We start from the raw sequence: 10,227 nt of genomic DNA on the forward strand, positions 1-10,227 counted from the left end.
TGTTCAACTTTAAGCATGTGCTTAAATGCTGTGCTAGAAGTAGACTGGATTGCTGAGCACTTTCTAAAATGAAGCCCTCTAGCATCAATATTTTTTGAGTTCATTCACACCTGCTCCACACTTCATTTCACAGGTCAAGAGCTCTTTTGGCAGAGAAACATGGAATATATTCTGGTAATTTTTTACTCCAGAAGCTGTTCTCTTCCAAATAAATGTCAGGATATAAAAAGTGGTACTGGAATAAGTATATACATTTTGGGATGAGTATGAAACAATGATGTGCTAAAATCATAAGGCTGAAACAATAAATCATACTGAAAGTAAAAAATTCTAGTGGTAAAGGTGATTTTTCCCTATATGAACCGTTCAGAAATAAAATATTTTACAGGAAAAGGATATCAAATCTGTATGATGATGATTTTTACACATATCAAGGAAGCAGTGTTAACCATCTCTCCGAGGCTTCACCATTTTACTCAGAAATAGTCTGAGCACTTATACAGACAGGAAGAAAACTTAAATCATTGATGTGGAGACAAACATTCTATTTTATGTGTTCAGAAGCTTTTATTGGATCACCACAATACTTTGGATTAGTTACACTATGGCTCTGAAATACCAAATTATAGTGTAGTCATTTTCCCAATAAAAGGAAATAAGAAAATAAAGAAGCACAGTGCATGAGGCTTTGGTCACTGAACTAAGCCAAGTTTTAAGAGCCAGTCCCAGTCTGGTGCAGAGGGGGAATTTCTTCACACTCTTTCATAGACTCTAGTGCAGACAACTCCTTTCATGGCACATTCCTAAGGCACAAAGGAAAAGGTTAATATAGACCTTTTTCTGACAGCAGTTCTGTTTGCTGCAGTGACCTCTGAAGTCAGTGAAAATCCAGATGTCGTATTTTACATCCTTACATATTTCTATAATTTTTTGAGCAAACAGCAAAGCTATTTTTATGTTGCGAATGGAGTGGTTTCTATTTTAACATCTTTGAACTTAATTAAGTGGCATATAATAACAAATAGATTGCAAAATTAGGCTCAGCTTCCAGAAATAAATTTACCTTCCTTGGTACTATTGCTGGCTTGACAGAACCATCAGCCTCACATAGTTTATTATACCATGGCCCACAAACACTCTCAGTTTTACAAAGTTGGGTTTTTTGGGTTTTTTGGTGTTTTGTTTTTTTTTTTTTATGTGGAAGCAGAAGTAGCCTGGGTAGTTCAGAGTTCAGGCTTCTGGCTTAAAAAACTTTGCACTTATGAGTCACAAAATATTTCTCTTGACCCTCTCGCCCCCAGAGCTTTCAGCAGCTTCTGGTGACTCACAGCCACAGGATGCCTGCAGCAAAGGTGACAGGACATTGAAAAAGACCTCATCCATGTGCAAAAGATGAAGCCCTCTCCACAAACCTGAGGCAAGGGGCAGACAGCAAGACACAGATGGAAGAGGGACTCTACCTCTCTGCTTTTCAAAGATGGTTTAATAATCAGAAAAAAATTTACACAGAAATGCAGCTATGAGGAGATGTGAAGATAAATCACCCATCCAAATGTATGAGAACTTAAAACAAAATACAGTCAGAACAAGCTAGCAGGTAAAGGCATAATGCTGCTGATTTCATAAAGTTGCTAAGATTAGTTTGGCTCCACGCTTTAAAAACTGTAATGAACAAAGTACTTTCCTTCATTCAATAGTGAATTCTCAATTTTAGTAGTGACCCTTACAACTAGGGTCCCTAAAATATGTTATGACCCTGGCTTGGCCACCCCATGGCTTTCACAGGGCTGCTAGGGAAAGGCAGGTTGGATGGGGGGTGAGGGAAAGGCAACATTCCCCTGCCCCCAGGAAAGACGTGGCTCCCTCACCACAGCGGGCATTTCAGAGGAGCCATCAGCACCTGCCAGTCCCCAGTGGAGGTCACCACGAAGGCAGGTATGGGCACAGAGGTGCAAAACTAAAACATCAGTGTGTCATCAATGTTATTCTCATGTTAAATCAGAAACACAGCACTGTACCATCTACTGAGAAGAAAATTAACTTTATCCCAGCTGAAACCAGGACAATCCTTCTGACCTTCATCAGTGTACAAGGAACGTGAACTTACCACTACCATTTTCCCATCAACCAGTCTTCTTTTTATTGTAGTCTCTTTGCCATTCCACTTCTGGACTTGCACCAATGCCCCTTTTTCCAAGGTTACGACACTCTGCAAAGGCCAAGGGAAGAGTTTCAAACTGCAGTCTGAGCTTTGCAGACTAGAGTAGTAATTCATTTTACATTCAGCAAGACGTGCATTCTTGGCTAATGACACGCTTTGTAACATCAGTTCCAGCACCATACTATTTCTTCTTTCAGTGTTTTCTTGGAATAGCTTGGAAGACTCAGTGTGTTAAGGGGGTAGGAAAACTCCTGCTGGTGCTCTTCTAGATGTCCAGACCACTCAGAGATCATGAGCCCCCTTACCTTGACTTTCCGGTCATCTGCTGTCGTTTCATCAAACTGCTGGCCCAGTTTGAAAGAGATCGTTGTATTTTTGAAGGTGCTTTCAGTTCTGATGGTTACTATGTCTCCTTTCATACTGATGATCACATCAGGCTTTGCCAGGCCGCCTAGTTTTCTCGTAGCTAAGCCCACCCCTAGAAATCAGAAACAAAAATATCATTACATTCTAGCAAGCAAGAAACTCCATATCCTTTCTTAAGCCTTCAGTGGAAGAACAAGGAACACTTTCTTCTTAAATACCCTAATGCCTGATTCAGATGAGACACTAATGCTTTGAATGTAGAAGTACTGCATCCAGAGGCTGAGGCAGCCCCAGGTGATAGAGTGCACCTTCAGCAAGAAATAAAGATTTATGTAAGTAGACACTTGTGTACATTTAGCTAAGAAGAAACATAGATGGTTACAAAACTGCATGAATTTGTGTAGAGATACAACGGGTAGAAAAATTCAGAGGAAAGGTCTATTTCCCATGAAAGTTTGCCAAAATATTTTTTTAAAAGAGTTCTTGACAAATCTGAGAATCTGCACTTTTGTGAACAGGCTGCATGAAAGAAATCGGATACTGAACTGCCAATATGCTGGTGCTTGTTCCTTAAAACATACTGGCGATTGAGCAATTCCTGTGCTGCTACTAACATCCCTTAAGGATCCTTACATCTAAGTCTCAGTGAAAAGTAAAAATATGAAATATAGATAACATTGAAGTATAAAAGTGAAGACCTGCAGAGAGCTTTAGGGGAAAATCCCATGTCAAAAGTCTTTTATATTGGCTGGTGCTTTTCAGTCCAGTTCATAGTCTACATACAAGTAGTGAAGTCTGGGGCAAGTTAGAAGGAAGGCCACTGACGATGTATCACTGTCTTATAAAAGCAGAAAGGGGACAGCTGTAGTTATTGCTTTTGTTAATGCTATGCCATGCTGAGATGTAAAGATCCATATAAAAAGGTAAAAAGTTATCTGTAAAGCATAACACTATTTGCAGTAATTACTCTATACTAACCAGTTCTGTTCAGATCTTCCGTAAAATATCTGTAGCTGGACTTTCAACCCACATTTACTCTGGTTAATAAATTAACTGCAATTCTTTTGTTATTCAGTTTAACATTTTAAATAAAGGGAAGCAGTGTCTCAGTGAATCACTTATATAGCAAAAGCAATGCTGTAGCCGACTGTGCACTTGCTGTATAGGAATGGAGCCATTAAAATGAAAAACAATGCCTCATTTATTACATTCCTGGCATTCTTCAGTAACAGATAGGTTCATTCATAGCATTTAGACCTCTGAAACCAAAGTGTCATGAGACATCAGCTCCATTATATATTGTAAATTATCACAAGTCATGAGTTTAATAGTGCAATCAAGAGAAACATAAAAAAACCACTGCAGCTCCACAGATTTTTCCTCCTTACAGAAAACCAAATTATATCAGATCAGTTCAGTTAGTCAGAAGTAAATTTACGATAGTAATGTAGCACCTACCTTTATGTTTTTCCATTTTTGATGCTAAAGGAAAGAAATTAAATTATGCTAGGAAAGTAATTAAAGTGCTTTTGTGGCCAAGAAGGCGGCACCATCCATGAGCAAAGCATAAGATGAAGAAGAAACATTCCCGAAGAAAACTTACTAAAAAAAAGAAGGAACTTTTCTCACCCAATTCTTTCATATAGTCATCAAAATTTTCACTGGAGACAAGTTTCCAGGTTCCCACAAATCGGTTACACATCGTATAGGCTTTGCGAGGCAGTAGTCCTGCAGAGAGAGGCAGTGGCCACAGCAGCTCTTGGTGGGAGTCAGAGAGATCGCGTGCCCAACTCGGACCTCACTGGCCTCCTTTTAAAGATGCCCAGTCCCCGTAGCAGTCAGGGCAGGCCAATAGGAGAGACAGCGCCAGGGCAAGACAATGTGCACCTTGTCCAAGGCAGCCGTGTCAGTACCAAGGCTCCGGGTGACGCCTGCCTTGGCTTCCTCCACTGAATAGATTGGGACAAGGAGGGGTGCATGGGGACGGGGATGTGAGGTTACCACTGCATCCCAAAAGCAGTCAGGGGACACCGTGGTGGGGTCTTAGCAACACAGAGCCACCACGCAGAAGAGCACTACACTCATATGAAACTCAGCTCTGACAGTCCTCTCAATGCCTGAATAATATTTCAGGTTGGAAGAGACATACAACTATCATCTAGTCCAGGGGTCCTCAAACTTTTTAACCAGCGGGCCGGCGTGCGGATGCAGTGGCAGGCAGTCATCTGCGGCTGCTTGGTTTCCCCACCAACCCCCGGCGAGAGAGGGGCAGGGGGGGTTCTGTAAATACCAGGGACCGGATTGAGGACCCCGGGGGGCCGTATCCAGCCCACGGGCTGTAGTTTGAGGACCCCTGATCTAGTCCAACTGCCTGACCACTTCAGGGCTGATCAAAATTAAAGCCTGTTATTAAGGGCATCATCCAAATGCCCCTGAAACACTGACAGATTTAGGGCATCAATCACCTCTCTAGGAAGCCTGTTCCAGTGTTTGATCACTCCCTTGGTAAATAAATGCTTCCCAATGCCCAGTCTAAACCTCTCCTGGTACAGCTTTAAAACATTCCCAAGTGTCCTATCACCAGATACCAGAGACAGACACCCTCATCCCCACTTCCTCTCCTCAGGAAGCTTAGAGAGCTTTACCACTATTGCCACCACCTGTGTGCTAGTCAGGTAAATCAAAACCATGTGGATTTTGGGGAGGAGCTGTGAAGAAGCTGCTATACATAGTGGTGTTTTGGTGGTTGGGGTTTTTTTTACACTTTTGTGATCTACCCTGAAAAAGGTCAGTGTGTTTTACCATTTAAAGGCAGAACTGAATTACACTGTTCTGTTTTCTCTCTTTGCATCGCAGCAATGATCCCAAGCTGTGGGTTCTTTCCTGCCCATACTCCAGGAAGCATCACAGAGAGAAGCAGAAGCCAAACTTTGCTGCCTTTCTTCTTCCACAACAGGTGTGTGTGGAACACAGCATGTTCAGATCAGTGATCAGCTCTCTTTTGCTTTTTTGCACTTGGGTATGTTAGTCTATCATAGAGTGAAGGGCAGATTTAATCCAGCACAGTCATATAAGGCATTGCATTTGGATGTGTTCTGCTATTGTCAGGTTTCTTTGAAGTTTTCCTGCTCCCATGAAGAGAGTTCACAACCTTCCTGGATCCATGTCTCCCTTGTACTGGGGAGCCCAGACCTGGACCCAGCATTCCAGGTATGGCCTTCCTTGTGCTGAGTAGAGGGAAAGTATTATCTCCCTCAGCCTGCACCACTTCTCCTGATTTAGTCCAGGATATCACTCTCATGCTTTGCTGCATGGACACATTGATAGCTCGTATTCCATTTGGTGTCCACCAGGACCCCCAGGGCCTCTTCTGTAAAGCTGAGTTTGAAAGTTTTAAAAGTTTAAGTTAGAACATTCAAAACCTTCTTTAAAAATGTACATTTAGAACTATTGTCTTGTGTTTGGTAAAAACCAGACACAAAGAATGAATCCATACACCATACAGATATATATATATTGGACAGGCAGGAATTTAAAGCATTGCAATTCAAGAAACCTCAAACTATCTGAAACTATTTAGTGTAAGACCACATCAACTGTAAGTCTATCCTTCCCCTTCCTCAACTACCTGGAGAAAACTATTACTTGCTATATGAAAGGATTAGATGGCTTCTTTCTTACTTGCATGAACAATAGTTGCCCATCTGGTTTTTTTGCATGATGACACTTCCTGGGTTATGACCACTTGTAGGGACTTTTCAGATCTACATTGTAAGGATGGAGGGACACTGGGATTATAGGTTGTGGGACAAAGTTTCTTGTGTTTAGGGTACAAAGAGTAAGATGGAGCTGATGTTGGGCCAAGGAGGGTAAGGTTTGGGTCTTGTCTTCAAAGCTGTCATATACAAGAAAGGGAACATACTTAGAGGAAAACAATACAGCCCGACCAGTGAAAATATCTTGGTCTTTGGAATATACTGTGGCTGTGGGGAAATAACAAGGTCTTAAGTCACAAATTTTGGTTATATATGTGAAAGGCTTTTATCCCATTAGTCATAACATCAACAAGGGTAAGTTGAGAACTTCCCATTAATGCTCATGTCTAATTACAACTCATGTAGGGAGGGAAAGTCTAGAGTGAATGAAAATGAAAGCAAAGCAAAGAACTTTTTCTCCACCACAGTAGGACGCACATGCTGTATCTGTAATACATAAATAAACGTCAGTCTTTGAAGGTGTTGTCCACACAAAGTTCTTCTAAAGCAGACGTATTATATCATTTTGTATAAAGAATAGTTAGCTCTTTTATCCAATCTGTGGGAATGAGAAAGCTCTGTCTAAATGAAACTATCCATTATTTCTCAAGGAATAATACAAAAATATTCTACCGTTGCTCCTCAGGCATTCTTTGTTCTTTCATTTAATTGTCTTATCCACATAAAGGCACTTTAACAAGACAAGACTGGTGCCTTTGGGAAATAAAAGATGATTGGGACATTGTAAAATCAGGCCCAAAGAAATTCAAGAAGAGCAGAGCAGTCAGAATAGAACAGCTATGATGCAGTACCAGTAACCTTAAGCACAAAAGTGACAGAGAATTATTTATACAGACAAAACCCCAGTCTTAAGCAGTCTCAAACAATGTTGACATTGCTACCGTCTATCTCTTTGTCACTAAGGAAAACCAGCACTTTCATTTAAAGGACTTACAGTCTAGAAAGAAGAAGAGCAGGGAATTATGTATCAGTAGAAATAACATCTGTGAAAACCAATTATTTCTTCAGGTTTAAAGGAAAAAGTGTCAAAGATCGTGAGTACATGTGATAAGAGGAAGCTTTGATTCTCTGTTTTTGCTGATGGCTGGAGTAAAACAGGATTTGAAATGAACACACTTGGAGCTTGTGAAGCAGCACTAGAGATAAATATAAAAGTTGATAAAATAGTGAGCTAGAAATGTAAAGAGACTAAAGAAATACAGACAGTAAATTTATGTCAGTTTCTTTGAAGGCAATAGGATCTAGGCAAATTCAGTGCCAAAAAAAAGTCTAAATTAAGTTCCTGGGAGAGTAATGAAGAAAACAGAAATAAAGGCAGAGAACAGAGGCCAGATGCCTGCCTCGCTGTGAGGACACCAAAGATGTTTTACCACTGATTCTATGGACTCAAGGGATCAACCTCAATCACAAGGCCAGCAGTCTGCCTCTTCCAAATAGCTGCACTGGAGGGTGCAAATAGCCTTTTGTCTCCTTAGCTGGGGCACCCCATGAGACCAGACCAAGACTGCTTGGGGCTGAGGGAATGGGTGGCAGCTCGGGGCAGAAGCAGAGCTGGGCGCATGCAGGGTTTGACTTGCCAGGATGCAAGTGTCTGAGTTCCTTCCATTGGAAACAAAGAGTTAAAAGAAAAGCAGAACAATTACAGAAAGGTCAAAGCTCAGAATAAGCCTTGCTTCATCTTTCTCCTGAGCTGCCAAAAATTTGTGAGTGGGAGTCCCCTTTCCCCTTTGTCATCCAAGGAACCTGTAAAGGAGTAGTGAGTGAGTACGCTAATGGGCAAAGATCTCCTCCTCTCAGCATTCAAGGGTACCTGCTGCAATGAGCAGCGGTTTTGTAGGGGTCTGGCAAGATCCTCCTTTTTCAAAGAGCAATGCTAAGGGATGGTTTCGGAATTTTGGAGACTAATTCAGCACTACAGAAGAGAGGGAGACCTGTGCTGCTCTGCAGGCAAGGACAAGAAACTCTTCTGCCTTTACCCCTTTAGAAATGTGTGCTGTCACCTCCACCCAGGTATCAGAACACACACCTTTGTTTACCAGAGAGGAATTACATCCATTTATTCAAGAATTCACTAGGCTGCTGCATTTTTTAGAGAATAAATTTCATCCATGTTCATGTTCTAAGACAAGCATCCCTAATACTTCATTGTGGTGCTGGCCCTGTTGAAGTTTATGGACACGATGTCACTTTATTGACATTTCCAAAAGCTGAACTTCTAAGTGGCTTGATTCATTCACAAAGTCTGAATTCATTCACCAGGTACTAAAACAAATGGGGATGCTTTCAGAAGAGACTACCTGCCTCTGAAAAATTAGGCTGTCAATGTTACAATTGTAACTGCAGGCTTTTTTAAGAATGTAAGATTTCTGGCAAATAAAGGCTGCTATATAACTATTGAAATATTGAAAACGTGACCTCTGAAATAGAGTATTTCCAAATCCTTGGACAATGGGAAATATTTAACTGTGGGATAAGCTTTAATGTCTATATACATGCCATATAAGTTAATGTTGCTGCTTCTTGTGATCTTCTCTCCCATTTAGTTTTTCTGCCACTAAACTGTAGTTTTATCCTGGCTTTTGTCAATGATTTTAGTTCTTGTTAAGTGATTTAGTATTGTAGGTATGGGGTACTCTGAAGTATACTTCCTTCCTTAATGCAACTGCTGATCTTTTGAGCTGTTAAGGTATTTCACAACCAACGAAGCAGAGATAAAAACAGGGAAGCTGTTTGCTCATGGTTTTTTAAACATTTTTTGCAGTATTTACTGATAGTCTTTTGGAACTGCTCTTAAATGACTCCTTAGCTCATCCAGAGTGTAGAAGTCCTCCTTTTTCTTTTCCCCTTATTGTATTAATAGTGCAAAATCTTGGGAACAGTCTGAGTCATGCAGAGGAAAGTTCAAGTGTATGAGGTTTCTACTGCTGGCAGTAGGGACTCAGCTCCATTGCCTCTGACAGCTGACCTAAGGAATGTCAAGACTATGTGGAATTTGGTTCACAGATCTTAATTGCAAAGCTTGAGATGTGTCCATTTCCCCATTTTGTGGTTACTGCACACATTTTCAGACTCTTCTTGTCCTGGTTTTTGCTAGACTTCTCATATTTTTTTCCTCAGTTTGAGTCCTCAGATGTAGAAATCGTGACTTCTGTGGATGCAAAGTTTTAAAATAGGAGGCCAGGCCTAAGGGCAGCAGAAGGTGGCAGTTTGAAAATAGGAAAGGTTGAAAATCATGGTGTCTAAAGGGCTTTCCACCTAGAGAGGCTCATGTTTCCCAAACTGATCTTACCTAATGAGCTAGTAGGAAACGCACATGGGAAATAAAAGAGGTTGTACCACCAGCAAACTTTTACAGTTTTTTAGTAAGCCTGAGAGTACTTTCTAAGCTATGGTTCTTAATTCAAGGCTTCTTTTCTATTCTAGGACAAAAAAAAAAAAAAAGTTAGAGAGAAGGACATTAACAAAGTAATCACATCTAAGAGCTACAGCAGATCAAGCTAGACAAGATCAGTTCAGATGATCCCTGGGTTTAAAATTGTCGGCATTTGTGTGAGGAAGGGGTGCAGTTCCTGGCTTGTGTTGGAAACCAACATGTTGCGCATCCACAGTTGTCACCTTCCTCCCTGCCCCAGGAACAACGTCCTTTGCTCAAAGCCAGGAAAAGCAGCTGTGCACAAACTCCTTTGTGTGGGCAACACACACAGAGTGCTCACCAGAGCATGTTTTTGTGTTCAAGTCTACATCTATCACTACCACGCAATAAGTGCCACTCACTGGATCATCTCTGATCCTTTTTCCACAGTGAGATGGGGCACAGTTACCGTGTGGTACTAGCTCTCACACAATGCTTTTCTGCACAGCACCCCTTCCCACATCGCACATCCTCCCAACCCCCTTCCCAACAAACTCCAGCACAAATATGGG

At 41.2% G+C, this 10,227-nt stretch overlaps 1 protein-coding gene across 1 annotated transcript; it reads right to left on the minus strand.

The window, feature by feature from the left end:
* Positions 1-547: 547 nt before the first annotated feature.
* LOC121085827 (myelin P2 protein) lies at positions 548-4,337 on the minus strand. Its single transcript, XM_040588846.1, has 4 exons — positions 4,157-4,337; positions 2,467-2,639; positions 2,108-2,209; positions 548-803 (listed from the first exon to the last, which is right to left on the minus strand). The coding sequence occupies exons 1-4, from the start codon at positions 4,227-4,229 to the stop codon at positions 753-755; spliced, it is 399 nt and encodes a 132-aa protein (XP_040444780.1). The 5' UTR covers positions 4,230-4,337; the 3' UTR covers positions 548-752.
* Positions 4,338-10,227: the final 5,890 nt, after the last annotated feature.

Source organism: Falco naumanni, chromosome 3 (genome assembly GCF_017639655.2).
Source record: "Falco naumanni isolate bFalNau1 chromosome 3, bFalNau1.pat, whole genome shotgun sequence".
NCBI classification, from domain to species: Eukaryota; Metazoa; Chordata; class Aves; order Falconiformes; family Falconidae; genus Falco; species Falco naumanni.

Excerpts from the sequence above, each read along its gene's own strand:
- LOC121085827 (XM_040588846.1), bottom strand. The coding sequence starts at position 4,229 with ATGTGTAACCGATTTGTGGGAACCTGGAAACTTGTCTCCAGTGAAAAT. Across the intron at positions 2,640-4,156 it reads TGACTATATGAAAGAATTGG|GGGTGGGCTTAGCTACGAGA; the intron begins GTGAGAAAAGTT and ends TCTGATTTCTAG. Across the intron at positions 804-2,107 it reads TTGATGGGAAAATGGTAGTG|GAATGTGCCATGAAAGGAGT; the intron begins GTAAGTTCACGT and ends TTTGTGCCTTAG.